Source organism: Neofelis nebulosa, chromosome X (assembly GCF_028018385.1).
Source record: "Neofelis nebulosa isolate mNeoNeb1 chromosome X, mNeoNeb1.pri, whole genome shotgun sequence".
In the NCBI taxonomy this organism is placed as follows: domain Eukaryota; kingdom Metazoa; phylum Chordata; class Mammalia; order Carnivora; family Felidae; genus Neofelis; species Neofelis nebulosa.
In genome coordinates this window covers 13,193,974-13,221,781 of record NC_080800.1, presented here as the reverse complement: position 1 = coordinate 13,221,781, position 27,808 = coordinate 13,193,974, and the positions used below count along the sequence as shown (strand labels likewise).

Sequence of the window (27,808 nt, the reverse complement as noted above, 5' to 3'; positions counted from 1 at the left end):
CTGTTCCAGCTTCTGGGGCTGCCGGGAATCCCTGGTGTCCCTTGGCTCATGGCCACGTCACCCCAGTTTCCGGCTCTGTCATTGCATGGCCTTCTCTGTGTCTCTCCTCTCCTTCTCCACTTCCTCCTCTTCCTCTTCCTCCTCCTCCTCCTTCTTTTTCCCCTCCTCCTCTCTGCTTGCATAAGGATGCTTGTCTTTGGATTTAGGGCCCATCCTAATCCAGGATGATCTCATCTCGAGATCCTTGACGTAATTGTATCCATAAAGACCCTTCTTCCAAACATGGACACTTCCACAGGTTCTGGGGGACATATGTCTTTGGAGGCCACCATTCAGCTCACTGCGGTCTTTAAGCAAAAGGGATACTGAGCATCGGTCCCTTGTGGTGCTGTTGGTTTATTGGTAATGGTGGTATGTAGACAGCTATAAGAAAGCAAATCGAGGTCACAGGGCAGGCTCATTCATGGAAGTCCAGTGCTGCTCAGAGGCCAGGGGTCCCTGGCTGAACTGGATGGCAGAGCTCGCCTGGGACCTCCGCCCAAATTGGAGGTGGCTTCGCCTCCCCGGGGACCTGCCTGTGGGGTGAGCCTACGGACTGGCTCATGGCAGCCTCTGTGGCTGGCCTCTCACACCTAGTTAATGGCCGAGTGGAGAGCATGTGGGAGCTGGGCTGGTCTGGACAGGGCTCCGGGAGCCTCGTCTGCAGCCCCAAGAGGGAAAGAGTATGAGGGGAGTGGTCTCAGGATACATATCCTTTCCCAATGGCAGCCCTTCTCCCTGGGACGGATGGCCCAGTGGACTTCCCTGTCTCACCCAGCTGCCGAGTGACTCCTCCTCCCCCGGATAGACCAGACTGAGTGACTAGAAGGAGGAGCTGGTAGTGTTGACCCCAGTCCTGCTTCCTTCCCGGGACTGGAGCCAACGTCCCTCCTTCAATAGAGGGGTGAGACCCAAGGGTAAGGGCTCAGCCCGGCCGCTGTGCTCTGATGGGGTCACGATCGCCAGTTCCCTGGGGCCAAATCTGGCGCGGGAAGCGCTTTCCTCTGACTTGGTATCAGAATCTTGCCTCGATGCCACTTGCTTTGTCACCTGTGTCCTTTCTGCAGCGATGGGGTGAAGCCCGGGCAGCCACGCAATCTCCAGAGCGACATAAAATTCAGGAGCGAGGTACAGATTTAGTAGGCTTTTCCCAGGTGCTTCAGTCACCTTCCCAGAAAGCCACCTTTACCGTCAGTTTTGACTCCTTAGCTTCTTAGGCATTTTTCTCCTCCTCACCTGCCTGCGATCACATTTCTCTGGCACACTTAGCAGATGTTGGTAGGAAAGAGGGCTACTCCCGCTCATGGCAACCTTTCTCTTCTAAGGTGTTTGGGGATCACCCTAATCATCTTCAGCCCCTAGATGACATTTCTACGTACGTAGTACCAGACCAAACAATTTTCAGGTTCGTTGAACAGATTTTGTAACAAAAGCAACAGTAAACGTCGTGTCTTTAATGGTAAAATGTGATTGAGCATCTTATGTAGAATGGCATTTTCTCATAAAACTGATCTAAATGGCTTGTAATATTTTAAAGAGTTCTCTTAGTGCCATTCTTCAGGCATGCCACGAATAACCTGGCTTTTGTGGGCCAGCTGGGACTGTAACCATTTTTAACATTAGACAGTTTGAACGCATTTTCTTATATAATGTCACCTTACAAAGTTAATATTGAAATGTTTCCTGTTGACATTCACAATGCATTTTCTTATACAGTGTCACCTTATAAACGAATTTAAGGACAGCTCATGTTTATGAGATGGGGAGAGCTTTTTTATTTTTAATGCTTTTAGCTTTTTCTCTGATGCTCTTTCCTTGGATTTATATCTGTGCCAGCTTATGTAGGCCAATATTGGGGTTTCTTATGATTTTGCAATCTGTTGGCACACAGATTTTCATTCATTGGGGGTGGGGTGGGGATTTGAGTCAAGTACATCCAGTTCGAGGCTCATCTGCCCTTAAGGTTTTTAAAAAGTGCCTTGGGAAAAGAACAGTGGCTGTCATTGTATTTGTGATGTTATATTACATGCATATAACCTTTAAACTTGTCTTTCATCTCAGGTATGAACGATTGCAGAAAACGTGCTCCATAGCCCTGGTTGGCAAATACACCAAGCTCAGGGACTGCTACGCCTCTGTGTTCAAAGCCCTAGAACATTCTGCTTTGGCCATCAACCACAAGTTGAATCTGATGGTGAGCCCCAGCTGGTCTTCCATATATTTCAGTCATTCGCTGTGACATCTCGTGTTTCAGAGGCAGGTTGTGTCGAAGGATCCCCAAGACAGCCTCCAGGATTGATGTCACCAGGAGGACTCACAGTACTCAGCACATAGCTGGACTTGTGGCTAAGATTTAATACAGTGGAAGGAGAGAGAGCAAAGTCAGCAAAGGGAAAAGATGTATGGGAGGTCTGGGGGAATTCATATTTGCAGCTTGAGTATATTCTTTGTCTTTGTTAGATATGGAAGTTGTACATGCTTAGTGTAGGAAATTTAAATAAAGCGTTGTATGAAAGGCAGAAAGTAGAAGGTCCTTCCTTCCTGAAATCCTACTTCTCTCTTGTACCTGTCATTACCAGTTTAATGCATATCTTTCTAGACAAATACACACATATGGGTATATTTTTCTAGATAAATACACACATACATATATATGCATATATATGTATGTATGTGTATATATCTATCTATATATATGTTATACTTAATGATATTCTATACAGTTATACTGTGGTTTAAGCAAGCGTTATCTTGATTTAAATGGTGAACCTTTATATAATGACCAAAAAGATACATTTATACATCTGAGAAATTTCATAACTTCCATCTAAGGACCTATGTGACTTTTCTCTCACCTGTCTAGCCCCTTCCTTTCATGATCACTTTTGATTTGTGGTTTTCCAAGGAATACTTCTCTTCTTGCTCTTCCTGCTCATCCAAGTCCCCCACCCCCTCGTAGAAAAAAGAAAACAGCAAGAGAAAAATTGTTAGACAGCAAACTTTATAAAGCCTTTAAAATTTTGTATGTTAAGATATATTCAGATAGTAATTTTTACAGAATAAATACTAGAATAGTATAGGTCTCTAGGGACTGTTATGTACCTAGGAGTAGTTTGTACGTGATTTCTCGGTTGACAGAATTTATTGACATTCGCTTCTGCGAAGTACCGTTTGAATCATGGTCTTGCCATAATCTTTTCAGACCACTTTGCTTCTGTGTTTACCTTGCCTGGCTTCCCGACGGGTTTGCCGTTTTCCCTCCATTTTCCACATTGTAGCACAGTGATCCTTCTAAAATCCCTCTCTGTTCTCTGTGTTCCTTAAGACCTTCCAATGGCTTCAAGTGTCAACTTCTCCTCTCCCTCAGTGCAGTGTCTTTTGAGGGCCCCAGAGTGACCACCCCTTTCTGTCTTTACTCTGAGGTTTCATACAAGCTGTTCCACCCCCACCCCACCTCCCCGTGTCTCCCACACACCTTCCTGATGGCCTCCCAAATTGTCTGCGCATGCTCATCCTCCAGGGCTGAGCTTCTTGGACATCAGCCCCCTAGAGACTTTCCCGATGGTGCTCCTTCCCATCTTTCCTGCAGTGTCTGGGTCTAGATTAAGTGCGGCTTCCAGTTATTTCCACAGCATTCTCTTTTGCATAAAAAGTAGTTATTGAATAATTGGGTCACAATGTTAGATGCCTCTAGTATTTTTGAGTATCACTTTTCTTAAATGTTCTTTTAATCTGTTGGATGTTTTTTAGTACATAGACTCCTTTGATCTGGAGCAGACCACCGAAACCGAGGACCCGGTGAAATTCCATGAAGCTTGGCAGAAGCTATGCAAAGCTGAGTGAGTGCTGAGGACCATCCAGGACCAGTTAGCAGAATGCCATTGTGCTTTTTCCATAATGATTGGGTTTACCTCAATTCCTAATTTTGGTGCAGTTTTTTAATTAAAAAAAAATTTGTTAATGTTTATTTTTGAGAGAGAGAGAGAGAGAGAGAGAGACAGAGGGAGCAGGGGAGGGGCAGAGAGAGAGGGAGACACAGAATCTGAAGCAGGCTCCAGACTCCAAGCTGTCAGCACAGAGCCCGATGTGGGGCTCGAACTCATGAACCCCGAGATCACGACCTGAGCCGAAGTCAGATGCTTAACCAGCTGAGCCACCCAGACGCCCCTAGATTTTATTTTATAAGTAATCAACAGAACTTTGGGGGGCAGCACTGTATTGTGAGGGTAGCATGACCGTCTCAACTATCTCTTGAATTCTTGTCTCCTCAAATGAGTGTTTGCCTAGAAGGTTTCTAAAATATCTCCTGGCCAGGAAATTTTCATGTGCCACTATTTAATTAGCAGTTGAAATCTTGAGCTGATTTTACCGGTTTAGCAGTAAAAGATGCAAGAGATCATCACATTTTTATAATAGTACTTTTTTTTTTTATTTTTTTAACGTTTTATTTATTTTTGAGACAGGGAGAGACAGAGCGTGAACAGGGGAGGGTCAGAGAGAGGGAGACACAGAATCTGAAACAGGCTCCAGGCTCTGAGCTGTCAGCACAGAGCCCGAGGCGGGGCTCGAACTCACGGACCGTGAGATCATGACCTGAGCCGAAGTCGGACGCTTAACCGACTGAGCCACCCAGGCGCCCCTATAATAGTACTTTTAAAAGAACCTTAACCTATTTTTATTCAGACAATTCTCTCAGTGGCATTTTAAAGCGAATTGAGTTTTCTCAGTCACTATGTATGCTCACAGACCACCAAGACCTATCAGAAAATATAGATTGAAGTCAGTTGTGAAAAGTTATTCCATCTTCTTCATAACATTGGGAGGATTTCAAGAAGAAAGTTCAGGACATGATGAAATCATGTCATCAATTCTGAAAATAGACCTCAAGCATATTCTCTAGCAACCATGGCAAGTGTTGGACTTGGGATCAGTAAACACGAGTGGCTGAGAATAAGAGTTTTAAAAATAAAGACAATGTCAAATTCACCCTCGTCTTGTATCGATTGCAGTGGCGTTCTTGTGCCAGGAGGCTTCGGAATCCGAGGAACGTTGGGAAAACTCCAGGCAATCTCTTGGGCACGGACAAAGAAGATCCCTTTCCTGGGTAAAACTCATGTTTATGGATCCTAACTACGAGTTTATTAGGTTGTTGATATCTAGTAGGGCTAACATTTCATAGGGTTTGTTCACGTGAAGGGTGTGAACTCGGATTTGAACATTCAAGTAGCAAATAGTCGGCCACAGGGCCCAAATCCGTGTTTTCACTGCTTGAAACTAGAAAAGATAATACAGTCAGACCATCCAACGTCACAGGAAGAGCTCTGCTAAAATTTGGTAGAGCGAGCGAGGTCTTTTTAATGCCTTTGCTCAAATTGCAAAGCGTGGCTTCTGGACCAGTGAACCCAGATGAATTGGCCCCTCGATGGGGTAATGGCAGCCGTGCAGCTGGGAAATCAAATCGGGCAGGGGCTAGGGGTTGTGGGAAGGAAAGTGGGGACAGGCTGTGTTTCACCCCGTGCTTGGCTGTACTGGTGGGTTTGTGACCGTGTGGACTGGCTTCGGTGCCTTTTATATCAGCACATTGTTCATTTTCCCCACTGCCTCCTGTCCTTTGAGTGGCTTCCTAGATGCTCTCCACTTGCAATCCGTTTTCAAAAGAGAAGCCAGGAGTAGTCAAATACCCTGATACCTTGCTCTGTTGGCCCAGTCTGAGCTCATGTGGGCCACTGTTTTCTTCTGAAGTCATCTTGTTCGGTTTTTGTCCAAACGTGTTTAGTGTTATTCAGATTTCACTGCATAGAATAGTTTGCAACTCTTTAGCTTTCTCTTTACCACAGTGTCTCTTTATGTCTTAGCCATATGGAACTTTCTGAAGTACCCCCCCCACCCAATGCACCCAGCTGTTTTATGCTCACCAACTTTCATTCTGGTGTGCCAAGTATGTGGATTGCTCTTCTCTGATGAGTCCCTTGTATACCTTAGATGTGTCTATAATGACATCTGGAGTGTTCCTTGGCATTCGTTTAGTGGACAGAATTGGTGGATGCGGAGACAGGTGAAGGGCCCATCCATGTGACAGCTTGGAGCTACACAGGTGTCTGTTTTTCTCCTCATCGAGCTCTCTTGGCTTCCATTGTGGATCTCCCTTCCCTGCTCTCCACTATGTTCCAGCGCGCCTGGAGATGCCGGTGTTCGGCGGAGAGGTTATAGGGCTGTTCTGGGCCCAGCAGCCTGACACAGGCTTCCCACTCCTCAGATCCCTGCCTGCTGGCCAGCCTGAGGCTGCCCTCCAAGAAGAGGGAGTGTGAAGTCTCCCTCTTGAGTCGGGGTGTTGTTAGATATTCTCGGAAAGAATCAGGTGCTCTGGCACAGCTGTGCAGCCCACACCTATGCCTCTATTTAGAGGCCTCTGGAAGGAGGCAGATTTGCCTTTGGACCTTGCCCTGTCTTCCCTTGCCCTTTTCTGACCTTGAATTCCTTCTTCCTCAAGTCCAAGTCGTCTAATCCCCCTTCCTGCCTCTGCCACAGTTGTTCTGAGTGCAGAGGGTACAGTAGTGAACCCGGCAGGCAGTCTTGCTCTCTCGACCCTGCATTCTAGATGGAGGAGACTGACAGTAAGCAAATGAATGGGAAATATGAAGCAATACAAAATATGTTCATCCGTTTTATATATATGCTTTTTCAAATAGGGATTTGCCTCGGGATGCAACTAGCAGTGATAGAGTTTGCAAGAAACTGCCTTAACTTGAAAGGTAAGCCTGCTGTTTGCTAATAACCGTAAAAATTTTTTTTAGTGTTTATTTATTTTTGACAGAGAGACAGAGCGTGAGTGGGGGAGGGGCAGAGAGAGATAGAGACACAGAATCTGAAGCAGGCTCCAGGCTCTGAGCTGTCAGCACAGAGCCGGACTTGGGGCTTGAACCCACGGATTGCAAGATCATGACCTCAGCAGAAGTCGGACGCTTAACCGACTGAGCTACCCAAGTGCCCTGCTAATAACTTTTATTAAAAGAAAAATCTTACTACTTAAACTGTTTTTCAGCAATATTAGTGAATTATTGAACTCATTTCTTAATCTTCAGATGCTGATTCCACAGAATTTGAGCCAAATGCCCGTGTTCCTGTGGTAAGTGCCTTGTTTATCTTTCTGGGTTGGGTCACTGTCATTTTGTTTCCAGCTCTGACCTAAATTCACAAGGGGCTATTATTATTATTTCTTCCTTACAACATCAGGACATTTTTTTTTTTTTAACGTTTATTTATTTTTGAGACAGAGAGAGACAGAGCATGAACGGGGGAGGGGCAGAGAGAGAGGGAGACACAGAATCGGAAACAGGCTCCAGGCTCTGAGCCATCAGCCCAGATCCTGACGCGGGGCTCGAACTCACGGACCGCGAGATTGTGACCTGAGCCGAAGTCGGACGCTTAACCGACTGAGCCACCCAGGCCCCCCAGCATCAGGACATTTTAAGTTAGATACGATTTTATTATTATTATTACTACTGCTACTATTATTTTTGTATCAACCTGCTTTGTTCTCAATAGTCCCTCTTGTCAGCTGTGCCTTGAAGAAAGACACAGTCCTGGACTGATCTCTCTTTGCGTCTGTTTTCAAGCTTAATGTTTAGGAAACGATGAAATCGACTGTGACAACAATTTATAACAGCTAATATAAATAAATGGGCTGTCCTGTCTCTGGACTCCTCGCCCGTCTGTCTAGTCTCCACATTGGCAGTCATCGGTCTTTCTGAGGCAAACGTGACAGTGTTTTTGCACTGCTCCTCATCTTCCACGGATTCCTTTTCCTAGGAAATATTCAGTCCAAGGTTCTTGGCTGGGACTGAAGGCCACTGTGCTGTGTCTCTGCAGCTTTGCTATAGCAGTCCCCCCTTATCTATGGGGGACACGTGCCACGGCCGCCAGGGGCTGCCTGAAACTGCGGACAGTCCCAGCCCTGTATATGCTTTATGTTTTCCTATCCATCCATACCTGTGATAGTTTATAAATTGGGCGCAATAAGAGATGAACAACAACAATAATAAAATGGAACGATGATAACAAGGTACCGTAATGAAAGTTACGCAAATGTGGTTTCTCTGGCTCTCAAAATGTCTTACTGTGCCGTACTCACCCTCCTTCCTGTGAGGATGTGAGCTGCTAAAATGTGTATGTGAGGCGATGAGGTTAGGTGACTGACGCAGGTGCTGCGATGTAGCTATACTGACCCCTGACAATACAAAACCATGGATAAGGGGGTGCTGTAATTCACGTCTGGTGTCCCCATCCCTTCTGCACTTGGGGGTTTATATTTGGACAATCTAAATGATTTTTTTTAGATGTATTCCCTATACCTGAGATGTCCCCCTTCCTGCAACCTCCCTTCCCATGGGATCTCACTAAAACCAATGAAAAATTTAATTAGAAAAGTAAACCAAACCTGATGACTGACAACTTCCTATTCATCCTGGGAAGTGTATCCTGACCTCCTTTCTTTCCTTGCCTCTGCCTTCTGTGCCTCGTACCCACCTCTGTGAGAGTGCATACCTGACCATTGTGATCGCTTTTTTTTTTAAGTTTATTTATTATTTATTTTTAGTAATCTCTACATCCAACATGGGGCTTGAACTGATGACCCTGAGATCAAGAGTTGCATACTCTTCCTACCGAGCCAGCCAGGTGCCCGTGATTGCTGTTTTCAACAGTGTTGCTGAGATACAGTTTATATACCATAAAATTTAGCCGTTTGAAGTGTATGACTCAGTGGCTTTTATCATATGCACAGATCTGTGCAACCATCACCACAGTCAATTTTGGACCATTCTCATTACCTCACAAGAAACCTCATACCACTTAGCTGACACCCCCAGGCTACTATCACCCCTAGCCCTTGGCAGCCATTAATCTCTTTTCTGTCTCTATGGATTTGCCTCTTCTGGATACTTCATGTGAATGGAATCATACAATATGTGGCGTTTTGTGACTGGCTTCTTCCACTTAGTATAATGTTGTCAAGGTCTGTCTGTGTTATAGCATCTATCAGTACTTTGTTTCTTTTTAGTGCAGAATAATATTCCATTATATGGACATAATACATTTTATTAATCCATTCACTCATTGATGGCCGTTTGGGTTGTTTCTACTTTTTGACTATTGTGAGTAATGTTGCTATGACCATCGGTGTACAAGTTATTGTGTGGATGCATGTTTTCATTTCACTTGGGTATATACACGTAGGAGTGGAATTGTAGGTCATACGGTGACTATATGTTGAAGCTTTTTTTTTTTTTAATGTTTATTTATTTTTGAGAGAGACAGAGACAGAATGAGAGTGGGTTAGGCAGAGAGAGAGGGAGACAAAGACTCCGAAGCAGGCTCCAGGCTCTGAGCTGTCAGCACAGAGCCCGACGTGGGGCTCGAACTCTTGAACCATGAGATCATGACCTGAGCCAAAGTCAGACGCTCAACCGACTGAGCCACCCAGGCGCCCCAATATATGTTGAAGCTTTTGAGGAACTGTCCCACTGTTTTCTAAAGTGGCTGCAACAACTTACATTCCCACCAGCAGTGTCTAAGGGTTCCAATTTCTTCACAGCCTCAACACTTGTTATTGTCTGTCTTTTTTTAAAAAAAGATTTTATTTTTAAGTAATTTCTACACCTCACATGGGGCTTAAACTTACAACCCAAGATAAAGAGTTGCATGCTACCAATTGAGCCAGCCAAGCACCCCATTACTATCTGTCTTTTTGATTATAACCATCCTGTGAGTGTGAAGTTGTATCTTGTGGCTTTGATTTGCATTTCCCTGATGGCTAAGGATATTGAGCATCTTTTCAGGTGCTTATTGGCCACTTGTATATCATCTTTGGAGAAACGTGTATTGAAGTCCTTTGCTTGTTTTCAAGTTGGGTTATTTGTCTTTGTATTATTATCATTAAAAAAATTTTTTTTAATGTTTATTTCTGAGAGAGAGACAGACAGAGTGTGAGTGGGGGAGGGGCAGAGAGAGAGGGAGACACAATCCGAAGCAGGCTCCAGGCTCTGAGCTGTCAGCACAAAGCCCGACGCAGGGTTTGAACTTATGAACCGTGAGATCATGACCTGAGCCCAAGTCAGACGCTTAACTGACTGAGCCACCCAGGCACCCCTTGTCTTTGTATTATTAAGTTGTGAGAGTTCTTTATGTATTTTAAATACAAGTTCCTTATTAGATATATAATTTGCACTATTGACATTTTGGGCTGGGTTATGCTTTGTTGTGGCGACGGGGGGTGGGGGGGTGGGGGGGGTGGGGGGGGGCGCTGTCCTGTGCACTGTAGGATGTTCAGGAGCATTCAGGGCCTGTACCCACTAGATGTCAGTACTACACTCCTCCCAACTCCCAACTGAGACACTAAAAATTCCTCCAGACCTTTCCAAACATCTCCTGGGGACACAGGCAAAATAGCCCCCATTGAGAACCACTGATTTTGAGAAATCCACTTCTGTTCCTCTCTCCTCCATCCCATTCCTTCCCTTCCTTTATGGTAGTCATTAATTTTTTTTAAACATGTTTTCTTTTCATTTACAAAATACAAGCAAACCTATATGTCTACTTGTAACCCCCTCTCCTTCTTGGATCAATGGTAGCATACTCTGCCCAATTTTTTGTATCTTGCGTTTTTCACTTAACGCTATATGCCAGAGATCACTCCACGGAAGGATATAGAGATATTCTTCACTCCTTTTTATAGCTTGCAATTCAGACCATAATGAACCATAACTTCCCAGCCAGATGGTACTTTTAAGTCTTATGCTCAGAAGACCTAATACTAGCGAAGAGTTCCTTATGAAGCTTTATTACAAACATATTTCCTGGCTAATGGCTGAAATGGCTGTGCAGGCAAATCATGGGTTTTCTTTCCTAAGGTAATACTTTGGGACAGGAAGTGATCTTACCAGTAGGTGCCACTATTACATAGCTTTGGCAAGGTTAATTCTTTGTCGACTATTCTTTGCACCGTGTGTGTGTGTGTGTGTGTGTGTGTGTGTGTGTGTGAGAGAGTGTGTGTGTGAGCACATATCCCCATATACCCACACACATATATGGTTATGTGCTTCCTTTTCAACAAATCCATTGGCTAGCATGCTTGAGCCACTGTTCCCCCTTGCTTTTTGTACTTATCACTCCACATCAGTGCACAGGGAACTTCCACATGCTTGCCCTGTTATATGCGTCTTTTATTTAACCAGTCTCATATTGATGAATATTTAGGTTGTGTCCATTATTTTGCTACCCTAAATCATATTGCAAATTAGGATCCGTGTACATACGTCCTTGCACCACACATGCACACTTCTATGGGATGAGTTCCTAGAAGAATTACTAAGTCTGACGATCTGTGCATTTTGCATTTTGATAGCTTCTATACTCATAAGTGAGATGGGAACAATAAAACCTAATTGCTACTGAACATCTTTACGGCCAGCAATCAGTTTGTTGGAGAAAAATAGCCTTAAGAGCCAGCATTTGTGATGATGGTGAGAAGTCCTATTAAAGAAAAAGGCTAGGGTAATAGAATCACCAGGCGGCAGACACCAGGAAGCCTGGGGAAATCACTGAAACTTGAACAAATAACAATGACTTACAGTGGGTAATGGTCATTCTGGCCCTTCTGGCTGAAAAAGTAAATAATTTGGAAGCCAGGAGCCTCCTCTGGGGTGTATTTGCTGCTAAAATCTGTTTCATAGGTGTGGAGGAGGAAAAATAATTTTTACTCCTCTCTTCTAGGTTCTTGGCTGAGGCCTCCCTGTAATAAAAGATTAACAGGACAAAAGCAAAGAAAGCTTCAGAACATGTATGCTTCCTGTATACATGGGAGAGACCCAGGAAAACTGAGTAACTCCCCCAAATGGCCCAAGCCATCATATTAAATAACTTCTCCAGCTAAAGACAGATGTTGGGAGTGGGAAGCCGGTAATGGGGGGTTACCCAGAAAAGCACGGTAAACAAGAGCATGATTGTTATGCAGATTTAAATCCATGCTTTCTCCATTCATATGAGTTTCTGGAGATTTAGTCGTCCTCTTCCTGGTGTGGAGTGGAAGACACCCTTACAGATGGAGATTTCCCTTATGCATGTAAATGTCTCTTACCTAGTAGAGACACTGGCACCCAGGAGAGGTATTTAAGAGGAGGTATCTGTTACACACATAAAAGGAGAAGTAGATTTTTCTCTAAGAACGAAGGTAGACTCTGAGAGTACCAGGAGAGAGCGGATAAAATTTATTTTATTGTGTCATCTCTGCTTAATCCACAAGGTAAGCCCGAAGGCTATGTGAATTTGCAGAATATTTAGGATTCTATAGCAAGTCTGATTTTTGGCTGCTTGCTGACACCCTTGACCTTGAATTTGGCTTCGGATCTCTCCAGTTCACGGCATTGTGTACTTTTTATATTTAGAATATTTTTGGTTTTTGAGACATATATGAGAAGAAGGATCTCATTCCAATATTTAGGTATGTGGATATGCTTACGTTTTAGCATTTCTTTTCTGTTTGTTGAAAATAGTAACTAAAACAAACCTGAATTTACAGAAGATGTAACATTCTGAAAACAAATCCATGTTCCTCCTTCGAACGTATCAGTGAACATATGTACACCTGGACAATGGTATTGGTAAGGGAAAGGGAGAAATTTGAAGCATTTGAAGCAGATGCAAATGGACGTTTGCGACTGTGGTGTCTGATATATTTCAATTTTAGTTATCATGTATACGACCTATTTTACCCTTGTTTGATCCAAGGATTTTCAAAGTCGAAATGAATTTCACATCTGACACAGTGGATTTGTGGAATAGTTACACATAATTAAAAGTCGATTCAGGTGAAGGGTCGTTTGTGTTGTACATTAAGCATAATTAATGCATAATATTTTCCTACCTCTAGATGAAGCCCTCCCTGTTCGAGATATTTTTTTTTCTTCCATGTTATTTTTCAACAACTTTACATGGAAAGCAAATTAAGAAACATTAGAAAAAAAAAATTCAGCCAGCCACCGAGAGAAACCTTTCAGGCCACTTGTTATTACTTCGAAGACTGCTTGGCATTTAGAACACTGAGTGAGTGTCTCCCAGCTAACAAAATCGCCTTACAGAAGTCATTTGGAGCTTAGTTTGGGCTAACGAACTTTTCTTGCCATCAAAGCAGCTGTCAAGAAGGCAGCTATACTGTGGGTAAAATAGCCCTTTATGGACCAGTCTGATAGCCTAATAGTCATTTAATCCAGTCTCTGTGGGGGCAGTAGGTTCAGAGTTGATATTAGGCTGTTAGCCATAGAAACTGATTTCTACTGGGAAAGAAAAATTCTTCTAGGCATGATGGCTGCCGTCCAATGGCAAGGGCATCTTCTTCACCCGACCCTCCCCCATACTCGGGCCTATTTCCTGAAAGGAGACAGTGTGGGTGCTTGGAATGAGCCCCCATTTGTGAATCACCAGGTTAGTCTATAATTTTAACAATAAATGGCTAAATGAGTACTTCAAAGCTAATGTGTTTGAGAGCTTTTGTACGTTGAGCTCAATGGGAAATGCTTTAGGAATAAGTATTTCAACCACTTAAAAGATTTTTCTGCAGTAGAAATAACTGGATGCTAGTGGAAAGAGATTATTAAAAAGAAAAAAAGTCATTGTGCATTTGGAGCTTGTCCGCTGAAGTGCAGTCCCAAATATAGTGTATTGCAAGCTTAGCTGGGGCTTCAAGACATAGACTGGCAAAACAGATAACCAAACATACGGGCAGTGTGTGCGTTAATGCTAGCAAATGCTGTCGACTAGAACTTTCTACCATGGTAGAATGCTCTGGGTTTGTGCCATCCAATATGATAGATGGCCACTAGCCACGTGGGGCTATGGAGCACTTGAAATGTTGCTAGTGTGGCCCAGGAACTGAACTTTAAACTTCATTGAATTTTAATTGATTTAAATGTCCGTGGCCACGTGATCTAATTGTTACAGTATTGCACAGCACAGGTAGACCTTAGATACTTAAGAATTCAGAGTCAGGGGAAAAATACTGTGGGTTATAGTAAGAAGAGATGGTTGTCAAAGGCTTGGAGACTTTATAGAGAGGAGGGGAAGGTTAGGCTAGGCCGGAATGTCCAAGATTTGCCTATAAAATACCGAGTGGGTTGGCTGAAGCATATGGCTCCCATAGGGAAGTGGTGGGAAGTAGGGGAGATTGGTGTGGATTTGTGGGGGTCCTTGAGTATCAGTGTCAAAATTAATCCTGAAGGCAATAGGGAACCAGTAGCAATACCTGTCAACTTTGACATAGTATGCAAATACCGTACTCGTAGCTGAAGGCTTTCCAATAGAACGAGTGCTTGAGAAAGATTCAACTGTTGAGAGAGAGAGAGACAGACAGACAGACAGAGATATGAGAGGGGAGAGAAGACTCCAGACACAGTACCTGGTTGAATGTTAAGGCAGCCTCAGTCTGCGATCCAAGGAGCTGGGTTGGAGCAGGAGTTAGAGTAGAAAGGTCTGGCTGGCAGAGCAGCTTTATGGAATGAATCAATGAGATTTAGTGACTGGATACTCAAGAAACATTCATTCAGCAAATAGCTATTGAACCTATCCCACATGCCAGGCTCTGAGCTAGACTTGGGGATACCTCAGTGAAAGAACAGATAAAAATCCTTGCCCTGGTGGAGCCTACAGTCTAGTGAAGATTGATGTTTTGTGGTTGACAAGCTGGTACTATTGATTCAAGAGGAAATTCAGGGACACCTGGGTGGCTCAGTTGGTTAGGCGTCTGACTTTGGCCCAGGTTATGATCCCGTGCTTCATGGGTTCGAGCCCCGCATAGGGCTCTGTGCTGACAGCTCAGGGCCTGGAGCCTGCTTCCGATTCTGTGTCTCCCTCTCTCTCTGCCCCTCCCCTGCTTGCACTTTGTCTCTCTGTCTCCCCAAAATAAATAAATATTAAAAAAAAAAAAAAAAGAGGAAATTCAGGTGAATCCTGTTGGATGTGGGAGATGAGCTCACTGTTGGAAACCGGGCCAAGGAAGCCAATGAAATAGACATGTACACCCATGCTACATACAACCCTTCATGCTTTTTCACCCTTCTTGAAGACTGTCAGACGATAATTTGTCCAAGTCAGTAAATCTTAGCCAGGTAGAGAAGGTATCTCTACCTTGCGTTTCCTGTGCATTGCCACCGGGAGGCCTTCCCAGCTTGCCCCATCTGCCCTGGAGGCCTCCTGCCCAGCCCCAGCTTCCACCCTGCTGACACCCCCCCACCCCTTGCAACCTCTTTCTTGCTGCCACCTCATCTTCCTGAAGCACATTCACATCACTTTATGCCTCCTACACCCTTCCTCTCCCTTTCTTCTGACCTTAGTTTATCATGGCAACCAAGGACTCTCATGATCTAAAGCCCTCGTGTCCTCTAATTCCTCGTAGCTGGCTTTGCACCCAAAATGTAGTATGTGTGTTTCTGAAACTGCCTTGAACTTGCACATGATGTGTTTACTTGGGGTGTTTTCTCTCTTTTTGAAGCCCAGTGCTGCCGCTTCCCCTCAAGGCTCTTCCTGCAAATACCAGCTGGAAATACTACCTTCTCGATTAAGCCTTTCCCTGACCTGATCCCAGACTTACGGACTTAGGATCTCAGAGGGCTAGAAGTTTATTTCTCTGGCATCTTGTGTAATGTCCTGTCCGTAGTAGTTGCTTTATATATGTTGGAGTTGAAAGAGATTACGTACATATATTCTGTGAGGGACAGATTGAGAGCCACAATTCAGGCTAAAATGGGAAGCTGGCATGACCTTGATATTAGAAGTCAACAAAGCACCGCTAACAAAAAATAAAACCCCGAACTATAGACTAATGTTGGCTATTAATAAAGATGTGAAAATCTGAAATAAAATACGAGAGTGCCCAATTTAACAATATTACAGAATAATTGAGCATGTTTAACCTGGGGGTTGAATTGGTTAATGTATTATATTGATCAGACAAAACAGAGAACCCCCATGTCTCCATAGATGCTCAGTAGGCAATCTATAGAACCCAAACCTTCCTGCTCACAATCTCTTAACAAACTAGGAAGAGAAGGGGACTTTTTTTTTTTTTTTTTTTTTAAGTAGGCTTCATGCCCAGCACAGAGCCCAATGTGGGGCTTGAACTCACAATCCTGAGATCAAGCAAGAGCTGAGCTGAGATCAAGAGTCGGATGCCACCCAGGCGAGCCACCCACTGTAGTCTCCAAGGTGGCACCCTACTGAGCCACCCAGGCGTCCTGAGAAGGGGACTTCTTAAACAAGAGAAAGATTATCTTTTACAAACCCATATCCTGCAGTAAAGTCAATGGGGATCCCTCTGAAAACTAGAAATGAGTAGAAGATGTGCACTATGGTGACTAATGAAGTTGTTAAAATGAGACCAACTAATGCTGTCTGGAGATTGAAGCTGGCGTTCTCCTACCTGTTTGTAGATTTCCGAATCAATACAACCTTTTGGAAAATCAATTATGTGGTCTATTTCACAAACCATAAAAATATTCATACGCTGTAACTCAGACATTTACTTCTCAGAAATTCTCCTAAGGAGGGAAATATGGTGTGTTGACAGAGGTATGAACAGTTACTCATTAGTATAGCATTGTTTAGAAGAATCAGAAATGACAACAGTCGAAGTGTCCCACAATGGGGAAATAGGTGAGACTATTATGGGGTATCCCTGCAGTGGAATATAATTAGTCATTAGAAATGTTTGAAGTTTTTGGTGCAATGAGAGTGCTCTTGTATTGAATTAGAATGATACAAATTGTATTTAAACATTTCCTCACTGTGTATAAAAATCTGCCTTGTTTCTTGGTAAGGTTAGAAGTCATTTTTCTTTTCTTTGGTTAAATTCCCCAGCAACACTCCCCCCCCACCCCCCCACCTCCACCGCCTTCCCCCAAGCTGTTTCTCAGATCCTCAGAGTCCCTGCAGCACGGGATGCCAGAGCTGGGAGGGCCCTCTGTCTTCCTGTGCCTTTTATTTTACACATTACATACCAGAACCAAGGCCGCCCCCTCAGTGATGGAGCAGAACTGACTCTTGGTCCTGTAATGCTTCTGCTCCCGGAGAGGGTCATTGATTCAAAAACCACAGCAAGCGCCAGAGGTGACTTTAAGACAAGTATGTGTTTTTTGAAGTCTGCTCCGCACTAGCTATTGACTAGAGTGAAATAGGGGTTGGAACTGGAAATGATGTGAGCCCTGAGTGGCTGGGGAGGGAGAGCAGGAAAAGGGTTCTTCTGGTGGAAGACTGGAGTAAGGGCCCTGGTTTGGCATGTCAGAGTTCTTTCCAAGCCTCCGATGCCATGTTTGTAGTCTTTGTGAAGATCGTGGAACTCTTCTCAGCCTTTAAAAAAAAAATCTATATAATTATATGCATTAGACTAAGGTTATTTCAAATCTATTAAGCCATGGGGGTCAGGACTTGACAAGGAGAGACATGTGTAAGAATTTCTTTATTAACAGTAATTGGCCTTCACAGCCAAACCGTTATAATTGCAAAGAATTGACCAGAGACATTAGTGATTCCATATAGAATAGGGCCACATCCCAGGCGCTCTTCTTTTGGAATGATACATTGTCTTGTTTTTTTTCCTTCACTGGGATATCTTCTTGACTAACACCTGGAATTCTTCAAAACTAACTTCTCCGTCTCCATTCTTGTCCAGTTCTTGAAACAGGTCATCTAGGGTGCTGGGGCCCTGGTTTTAGACAAGAAGGATGGGATAGGGAGAGGAGAGAAAATAAATCAGTTACTGCTACACATTTTCTGAAATGAGAGACACTGGGTCTGTGTCCCAAGAAGGCAGCTAAAGTTTCAATTACACGGTTGGAGGTGGAAAGACCAACTTTAGCTGCAGTCATGCTCCCTGTCACTGAACTGGCTATCTTTTTATTTTTTTTCCTATATCACACATTTATTATTTTAATATTGATAATGTGCATTTTAATATACAGTTGACCCTTGAACAATGCAGGGGTTGGGGCACCAACCCCCCACACAGTCGAAAATCTGAGGATAACTTTTGCCTCCCCGCAAGACTGAATTACTAATAGCCTACTGTTGACTGGAATCCTTACTGATAACATATACAGTTGATTAACACATATTTTGTATGTTACATGTATTAAATACTGTATCTTACAATAAAGGAAGCTAGAGAAAAGAAAAGTGTTATTAAGGAAGTCACAAGGGAGAAAAAATACATTTATAGTACTGTACTGTAAAAAATCCTCACAGTTTGTACCCATGTTGTACAAGGATCTACTGTAATTGGTTTTCTGTGCGATCTATTTTTCTTTCTGCCTCTAAAAACATTCCTTTGAGAAGGAATCTGCGGCTTCACTGGACTGCCAAGGAGCCCACGGCCCACAAACACTGGAGGGTTCGTGCCCCAAGTTTTCCTGGGAGCTAGTTCTGTGTCTGGCTCCCAGGGCTGGGCCAGCATATAACCTAGACAACACTGTGCCGGGTCTTTCTGTAGCTTGTTAAGTGCTCCCCAACCGCCCCCTGGAGGAGATCCACTTTACAGATGAGGAAACTGGTGCTCTGAGACAGTTGCTGATTTGTTCTACAGCTTGTAAGTAAAGAGAGGGCTTGAGGCTCAAACATTGACCCTAGAGCTTAACCTCTTAACTGCGAATCACACCAGTTTTTCCCAAGCCCTGGGCTGCAGCCCACCTCTACGCTGTGCAGGATGACTGGAGCAGTGGTTCTCGCACTTTGGCGTGCATCAGAGTCGCCAGATGGGCTTGCTGACCTTAGTAAACACAGATGGACAAGTTCCCACTCCCAGAATTTCTGATTCACTAGGCCTGGGGTGGGGCCTGAGAATCTGTATTTCCAACAGGCTCCCAGTTGATATTGATGCTGCTGGTCCAGGACCCATCACGTTTGGAGAACCACTGCTTGAGATGTTACAAGAGATCATGTTAAGCCTGACTCCTTTTTGACTACTGGCTCTGTAGTGTCTTCTTTTTTTTTTAATGTTTTAAAAATATTCGTTTATTTTTGAGAGAGAGAGAGAGAGAGAGAGAGAGAGAGAGAGAGTGAGCGGGGGAGGGGCAGAGAGAGGGAGACACAGAATCCAAAGCAGGTTCCTGGCTCTGAGCTGTCAGCACAGAACCCGATGCGGGGCTCAAACCCACAAACTGTGAGATCATGACCTGGGCTGAAGGCAGAAGCTCAACCGACTGAGCCACCCTGGTGCCCCCTGACTCTGAAGTGTCTTATGCAGACTTAATTTTTGTCTCTGCCCTAAAACTCCAATCTTAAAGCCATTATATTTCTGCCTTTCAGGTAGGAGTTTATCTGTGGCAAAATAGTACCAAGGAAACTCATTGAAATAACAGTTTAGTTTATAAATCAGCTTCAAAAAATTTTTTTTATGTTTTTTTTGAGGGAGAGAGAGAGAGAAAGAGAGAGAATGGATGGATGCACACAGGGAAGAGGCAGAGAGAGAGAGAGGGACAGAAGATCTGAAGTGGGCTCTGTGCTGACAGCAGAGAGCCCAACGCGGGCCTTGGACTCACGAATTGTGAGATCATGACCTGAACCAAAGTCAGGCGCTTAACCGACTCAGCCACCCAGGCGACCCCCGTCCCCTCAATTTTTTTTAAATTGTGGTAAAAAACACACAACATTTACCATCTTAACTATTTTTTTTAATGTTTATTTATTTTTGAGAGAGAGAGAGCACCAGCAGGGTAGGGGCAGAGAAAAAGAGAGGGAGACACAGAATCCAGAGCAGGCTCCAGGTTCTGGTTCTGAGCTGTCAGCACAGAGCCTGACATGGTGCTTGAACTCACGGACCGTGAGATCATGACCTGAGCTGAAATCAAGAATTGGACGCTTAACCAACTAAGCCACCCAGGCACCCCTATCTTAACTTTTTTTTTTTTAATTTTTAAATGTTTATTTATTTTAGGGAGAGAGACCGAATGTGAGCAGGAGAGGGGCAGAGAGAGAGGGAGACACAGAATCCGAAGCAGGCTCCAGGCTCCGAGCTGTCAGCAGAGAACCCGATGCAGGGCTTGAACCCATGAACCGTGAGATCATGACCTGAGCTGAAGCCAGATGCTTAACTGACTGAGCCACCCAGCCGCCCCCCTATCTTAACTATTTTTAAGTGAACAGTTCACTACTCTTAAGTATGTTGACATTGTTGTACAACTGATCGCCACATCAAAATATGTTTTAACCCCTAAGATTCCTATAGACATTTGGTACTTTGCTGCCATCAGAAGACTAAACTAAGTTAGTTACTCAGCATTTGTTGTATAAATACCAAACGCTTTTCCTGAGGCATTTACTAGATTCTAAACCATGCAAGGTGATGATGGAAAGACTGTAGCTTGGAAAACCTTAGTAATCGCTATGAAAATGTAATCAGGTACATGACTTGGTAAGCAGATTCCTACCTTTATCAAAATTGTAAGTCATGTGCTTTTTGTAGTAAAAACATAAACCATAGGAAAATATAGAAAAATCCCCTGCTCTTACCTTTTATTTTTTTATAACTGTTTATTCATTTTTGAGAGAGAGAGTGAGCGAGTGGGGCAGAAGCAGAGAGGGGGACAGAGAACCCAAAACAGTCTCTGCTGACAGCAGAGACCCTGACACAGGGCTTGAACTCGGAAACCGTGAGATCATGACCTGAGCTGAAGGTGGACACTCAACCGACTGAGCCACCTGGGCATCTCCCTCCTCAGTCTTAACTTTTAAAACCACTTATTTGAGTAGGTTGCCTAGGCTTTCCTGATTATTATTTTTCTTTTATTATTATTCCTTCCTATTACAATTTTTCTTCCTTTTGGAAAAACTTCAGAGTGTTTTTTAGAATTTAGTCTTTCTCAGGGCGCCTGTGTGGCTCAGTCAGTTGAGCATCTGTCTTCAGCTCACGTCATGATTTCAAAGTTCATAATCTCCGGGTTCGTGAGTTCAAGGTGGGCGTTGGGCTCGTTGCTGACAGCTAGGAGCCTGGAGCCTGCTTCAGATTCTATGTCTCCCTTTCTCTCTGCTCCTCCCCCGCTCTCTCTCTCTCTCTCTCTCTCTCAAAAATAAATAAACATTAGAAAAAGGATTTTAATCTTTCTCAAAGACCTTTGTTTTATTTTTTTAAGGTTTATTTTTATTTTTGAGAGAGAGAGATCTTGAGAAGGGGAGTTGGAGAAAGAAGGAGACAGAGAATCTGAAGCAGCCTCCAGGCTCTGAGCTGTCAGCACGGGGCCCGACATGGGGCTCGAACCCATGAACCATGAGATCATGAGATCATGGCCTGAGCTGAAGTCGGACGCTTAACCAGCTGAGCCACCCAAGCGCCCCTGTTTTAATTTTTAATTAAAAAGTCTCCTTTACTGGGGCACCTGGCTGACTTGGTAGAGCATCTGACTCTGGATCTCAGGGTTGTGAATTCAAGGCCTGCGTTGGGCGTAGAGCCTACTTAAAAATAAATAAATAAAATAAAAATCCAGAAAGTTAAAAAAAAATCCCCTTTTCTGCTAACACCTTTAACTGTTTCTGAAAGTTACTTTATATTTTAACTGTAAGAAAATGAGGCAAGATTGGATTATAAGGTCATTGAATTCAACCACTCTTTAGTACTAAAAACAGAAACCTCAGCAACTACAGTGAGAACCTTCTCACACGTCATACTGGCAGAAGGGACAAAATCTGGGCAGCAAATGGTTTCTTCTGAAGTTACAGCTAAATAGTAACCAAGTCAGATGAAACAGTTGTGCTTCCATTTTGAAGATCCCTTTTAGTTGCGAAGGAAAGAAAGTATTTTGGAGCAATGAGAATCAGCCTGCCTCTCTTCTTTATTGCCCCAAGATGCACTTTGATTTTGACAACTCTGCAACAGTTTTGACAAGAAACTGTAGGGCTAAAGAGATTTAATCCCTTCCTGGAAGTTGTTTAGCAATGCATGGCTGCCTCATTAACACAGATTTAGGTGCTTAACACAAATTAACACAAATTTAAATGCTTTTGAAATATAAATGGGTGTTGCCAGATGGCAATTTGTCAGCGCAAAGTGGGTTTTCTTTTCAGATTGCCAAATAAGCATTGGTCTTCTTGACAGATCCTACCTATAACAATGAAGCACGTCCAAGGCCAACCAATGATGTTTTTGCAGACCTCTTTGTTTTCCTGAAGCCTGGCACAGAGGTGCTGAACCCAGGGTGACATGGGGGTCCTGTAGGTCTAACTTCATGAAAATGCGATTATTGCTTCCTTTTACTCTGGCTGGTCATGGAGAGTTCTGTGCCAGGCTGTGGGGCATAGAAGGCTTGGAACCTGCTTTCCAGGTACTTGCCTTCTGAAATGTGGTCTGCCATCAGGGAGGGAAACACGTTCAAGTGCCCTTGCTCAACAGATGCCTGCACCTTGTCTGCTGTGTGCTCTGGCCTAGACCCAGCTCGGATAGGTATTGCATTCCTCAGCCTCTCCCCTCCCCTGTCCTCTCTTGTCACCATCAGAGTCCCCGTTCATGGGCTCTGTGGTTGTGCACTCACTTTCAGCAAACTGGGGAATTCAGTCTGAATCAATAGCTTCAACTCCTCCTTCGACAGCTGGTCTGGATCACCTTCTTTGGCTGCGTATTTTGCAAAAATGCTCTTCAGTTCTTCAGGAGACTTTTTTGCACTCATTTTGGTGTCCTGTAAATCGGGAAAGGAATGAGCTCACCAGAAAGCTGAGCTGGGGTTTTATACCGATGATTGCCAACACTTCAGTGCCTTTGGGCTCTTTCCTTGGTGTAGTAAAAATAATCATCTTAGTATGTTCAGTGTGTATTCTTAGAGTACATCTGTTACGAGATAGTCCCTGGAGCCTTACACTTTGATTAGTAGTTGTGACATTCTCCACATTTTATGTACCTGGTCTGTGCTCTGTAGGCTGTGGCCTTGAAGAAACCTGACCACAGCTTTTAGCCTCTAAGTTACTGGTAATATCTTTAGATGGCACAAACCCACTTTCTCTCCTGACCTGTATCTTTGACAACCATTCTGAAAAGAAGCAGAAAGAGCTCCAGGAAGTACTAAAATCACACTTACCTGGTTGCCCAGCAGCAAGGCAGCTAGAAGAATCAAATAGGAGTGCGAAGAGTTGAGCAGGATCGTGACTTTTATAGTCTTTACGGACTCACCACCCTGATTATGAAATTTTCCTTTTGTTTGCCATTTAAGGGTAATTATTAATGGTTTTTGAAACCCAAGCTTGAGACTGCATGAACCTCATAATTAAGGGCAAGATCCAATAAATGGCCACCTTAACAGTTGCTTCATGGTTCAGAGTCCCAAGAGTAAACTTGGATTTTTTCCCCCCCTTACATTGTATTTTCCCTCCAATGTGGCATTGGCATTACTGTATTTGCTGAGTGTTCACATTTTGGAAAGCTTAACTATGGAGAGTTGTATATTTTTCAATTTGGCCGCATATTTAGGCTCGAAAAAGTAACTTTCTTCATATGCAGAAAAAAATGCTATCGTGGGTGGTCAATACTATATAGTCTAAGAAATTGCAGCGTTGCTGTGGAAGTCCCTGTGGTGTTTTGTACAGATTAGGTCCTTAAATACTTGAACAACTGAATGAATGAATGGACGGAAGTATCACTGAGAAGCAGACTTCAGAAACAAGGAGAAGATACACAGTAACTTGTGGTTTTTTTTTTTTTTTTAAATTTTTTTTTTTCAACATTTTTTATTTTATTTTTGGGACAGAGAGAGACAGAGCATGAACGGGGGAGGGGCAGAGAGAGAGGGAGACACAGAATCGGAAACAGGCTCCAGGCTCCGAGCCATCAGCCCAGAGCCTGACGCGGGGCTCGAACTCACGGACCGCGAGATCGTGACCTGGCTGAAGTCGGACGCTTAACCGACTGCGCCACCCAGGCGCCCCTAACTTGTGGTTTTATTTGGCAAAGCAAGGTTACCAAGTCGCATGATCATTTTTCAACTCTTCTATTATTTATTGGTCTCATATCTGCTTTTTTTTTCTCATTACTTCTTTCCTTACCATATATACAAAGTTTTTTTTTTTAATCGAAGCACAGTTGACACGCAATTTTACATTAGTTTCAGGTGAATAACTATTTTTCCCCCAATATATTTTGTTAATCATTCTAAAAACTTGTGAAAATACTTGACTTACTTTTATTCAGTTGGAAATACTTCAAACTTGTGGAACTGCCAGGATTTAAAATTGGAGACTAAATTTATTTCTACTGGAAAGAGTTCTATGAAAGAACAAGGACGTTTTCAAAGGGCATTAATCTAATACTGATTATAACTCGCAATACAGGGTTTCAGATTGACTTTAAGAGTCCTCATCAGGTTTTAAATACTTGCACACTTCCACGCTTGTATAATTTTCTCTGACCCTTCATTATATCATGTATAAATTGAGCATTGAGCTATTGGACTGTATTTTTCTCTGACACTTTTCAGTTCTAAACTTCTAGGGCCTTATTTACCTTGGAGAACAAATGTGAAATCTTATAGCTTCTTAAGAACTTCCCAGCAGTCCTGAGCATTTATCACTCTATGTGCCTTCACTGTCCTTGTAGATGTTATTCTTGTTTTTATTACAGATTCTTTGACTTTGGTACCCACTGGTATTGAATATATATGAACTCACTTCTTGGAGTAAAGATAAGCATTTTGGTTTTAGTTGTAAGATTTTATGCAAAAATATTCTGATTTTGGCAATGCATTTTAATGAAGATTTTAGAGAATTTCTAGTGTTTTTATGCTTATGCTCTGTTTTACTTGGGAGGAAGTCAGCTTTTGTTGAACAATCACAGCAAAAAAAAATATCTTTTTCTTCCAATAACTTAAAAAAAAATTTCAAATCTACAGAAAAGTTGCAAGAGTGGTCAGTGAACACCCAACCTACCTTTTGCCCAGATTCATTTGAGAATCAGTTGCAGACCGATTTCTCCTCTAAATACTTCAGCAATCTTGTCTCGTAAGGACAAGGAGATTCTTCTACACAACCACAATGCCATTATCACAGGCCAAATTCAAATCTCTCCAAATGTGGTTAAAAACATCTTAAATCATCGGTTTTCTTAAATTACCGCCTGTGAGCTAAAATCAACGTGGCGATTGTCATATTTCTTGAGTCCATATCAAAGAAATGATTTTAATAACTGTATGATATACAACTATATAATTTTAATAACTGCATATTGTATGACAGATATATGTTATGTATAGCACATGGCATATGTTGTATATATAGGGTGTGTGCATATGAAATTAACCCTAAGAGAGACATTTGGAACAGTGTTGGTTAACAGTCTCTCAGGCTACGCATCTATAGTTTCAAGGGAGGATTTCTGATTAACAGAGGCCCAGTGCTGGGATGCCTGGCTGGCTCAGTCGGTAGAGCATGCAACTCTTGATCTCAGGGTTATGGGTTTGAGCCCCACGTTGGGTGTGGAGATTACTTAAAAATAAAATCTTTAAAAAAATAATAAGCGAGGCCCAATGCTGTTTGTTGTCAGAACTTATGCGTGTAGTAAACACTAACAGAACTTGAAAAACAACCCATAGGTCTGAAATGTCCACTTGTTCCACTCTGCCAGGCCCATCTCTCGTCTCTCATGTGTCTCTTTACCTGTGTTCTCAAGTGTGAGGATAAACCCGCAGTGAGAAACATGAAATCCGCCACTAGATATTCTCATGAAACATTAACTAAAAATACATGGAGACGGGTGATAAACACAGGGTGTGTTCAAAAGAGTGCATTTTGAAACTAGAGAAGGGGAAAAAACGACAAGGCACAAGATTGGTAATGGAAAAATGGAGAGGCAAAGGTTATTTATCACCTCACCATTCAATTGCTTGATCTTTGGACAGACTTAAGTGTTTCCTAGGGATGCCAAGAGTAACTTATTTTAAAAGCCCCTGTACCGTAGGCTTCCTTAGCTGTGTTATTCGACTCGAAGCCCGCAGCAGGTAGTGCCTCGAAAAGCACCTCTGGGAGGAGAGTCAGTGTCGGGCCCTGCAAAACAAAATGGGCAGGCAGTGCTATCCTGGGTTCGTGTTGTCTTTGATCCTGAGGGTTTGAAAAGAGTCTGACCAGCAAAGCACAGCTTTGCCTCACCAGCCTACTTGGTGCACTGCCGCAGAGTTCACGTTCTTTTCCACTTCCGACCTTTGCCTGGGCCCTGCGTCTCCCCGGTTTGGGGCCCGCCTGTGCTGAGGTCACAGAGGCCTCCTGATCACATAGCCCACGCTTAGCTAGGGCTGGTCCTTCCTGTGGCTGAGTGCTGCCCTTGGCCGACCCTGGCCCTTTACCTTGATCAATCCTCACAGCACCCCCCGTGAACTGGATACCACTGTTACCTGCAGTCTCCAGAGACGTTCAAGGACCAGCTAAAGGTCGCAGCACTGGGCAGTACTAGAGCTGGGATTCTGGCCCAGGCCGAGGCTGCCCCCTCAGCCGCCATGCTGCCTGCCCCCCTCAGGAGGAGGGCTTCTGTGAGGAGAGCTGGTCGACGTTAGCGTGAGGCCCAGAGGCAGGACTTATGTGTTATGTTCACACCTGAAGGTATAAGAATGTTTTCTTTCTGATGGAAGTAACACAGGTCTTCTTTTACTGGTGGAAAATGAGTTGAAAACACTGGAAAATATAAACGTACTTATGGGACTGCTCCGTGCCTTCACCCTGGTGGATTCCATCGTCCCGCTGCTGGTGATGAGGCAGGCTAGGGAGACAGACAGGGCAATGTAACAGTCCTGCATTGGGTAAGAGGTTTGCTTGGGCTCAGGGGTGCCCTGCTTCAGAGCGGGGCACTGTTCCTCCCCTCCCTATGCTGAAACCATCCATCTGCGGCTCAGGACCGAGACCCTTCCGTTGCTCTTAGGCTGCCCACTAGCCCCTTCGTTGCTCTGCTCGTTTCTGATAGAAATCCAGGGAGATTTCACTGTGGAGCCATCAGTTGGAATCTGACACTGTGTCGGACTCTGCTGGAGACAGAGAAGAAGCTCCAGTCCTTGTGCTTGATGAGCCTACCCTTTAGCCTATGAGAGGAGGCAGGTAAGGAAATGACGGAGGAGGCTAAGGTTGTATACAACGAAGGACCGTATTAGTATCCTATGGCTTCTGTAACAAATTACCGCAAACTTAGTGGCTTAAAACAACACAATTAAAAAAAAAACACCCCCCCAAAAGCCCCCACAGGTTGTTTTCTTACAGGTCTGGAGAAGTATAAAGTGGGTAGGCAGGCAGGGCTGCCATTCCTTCTGGAAACTCTAGGGGAGGATCTGTTTCTTTGCCTTTCCAGCTTCTAGAGGTTGCCTGCTCATGGTGCCTTCTTCCATCTTCAAAGCCGGCAATGTAGCGTCTTCCAGTCTCTCTCTCTCTCTCTCTCTCTCTCTCTCTCTCTCTTTTCTCTCTGACCGCCACTGTCATCTATCTCCTTCTCTGATTCTGACCCTCCTGCCTCTCTTTTATAAAGACCCTGTTGTTACATCGGGCCCACCCAGATAATCCAGGACAGCCTTGCCATCTCAAGAGGCTTAATATACGCATGTCTGCAAAGTCTCTTTTGCCACGTATTATTTATTTGGTAGGGTTAGCATAATAACATGGCGTTAATCATGGGTCAGTAAGGAGAACTGGAGGGTGCCCGAAAGCATGGGCCCATGTGGAATGGGGGGGGGCAAGGCATTTTAGGAAAAGTAATGAAGAGGTGATATAGGTGTAGAGCAGTGGT

The 27,808-nt window shown here is 43.7% G+C and overlaps 2 protein-coding genes across 5 annotated transcripts in view; one reads left to right on the top strand and one right to left on the bottom strand.

The window, feature by feature from the left end:
- CTPS2 (CTP synthase 2) overlaps positions 1-27,808 on the top strand; it is a 104,908-nt gene that overhangs the window by 35,653 nt on the left and 41,447 nt on the right. For all 4 annotated transcript variants that reach the window (XM_058714403.1, XM_058714404.1, XM_058714402.1 and 1 more), the window contains 5 exons: positions 2,101-2,233; positions 3,790-3,878; positions 5,049-5,143; positions 6,729-6,791; positions 7,122-7,165. In XM_058714403.1, coding sequence (XP_058570386.1) covers positions 2,101-2,233; positions 3,790-3,878; positions 5,049-5,143; positions 6,729-6,791; positions 7,122-7,165 — 424 coding nt within the window. The remainder of the gene's footprint in view (positions 1-2,100; positions 2,234-3,789; positions 3,879-5,048; positions 5,144-6,728; positions 6,792-7,121; positions 7,166-27,808) is intronic.
- S100G (S100 calcium binding protein G) lies at positions 17,521-23,245 on the bottom strand. The gene is made up of 3 exons (XM_058714407.1): positions 23,139-23,245; positions 22,599-22,742; positions 17,521-17,785 (listed from the first exon to the last, which is right to left on the bottom strand). The coding sequence occupies exons 2-3, from the start codon at positions 22,731-22,733 to the stop codon at positions 17,681-17,683; spliced, it is 240 nt and encodes a 79-aa protein (XP_058570390.1). The 5' UTR covers positions 22,734-22,742; positions 23,139-23,245; the 3' UTR covers positions 17,521-17,680.

What these genes read in the sequence shown, in the direction of transcription:
- S100G (XM_058714407.1), bottom strand. Translation starts at nt 22,733, where the DNA reads ATGAGTGCAAAAAAGTCTCCTGAAGAACTGAAGAGCATTTTTGCAAAA. An exon ending in AATTCCCCAGTTTGCTGAAA is followed by an intron (nt 17,786 to 22,598) that starts GTGAGTGCACAA and finishes GTCTAAAACCAG; the next exon opens with GGCCCCAGCACCCTAGATGA.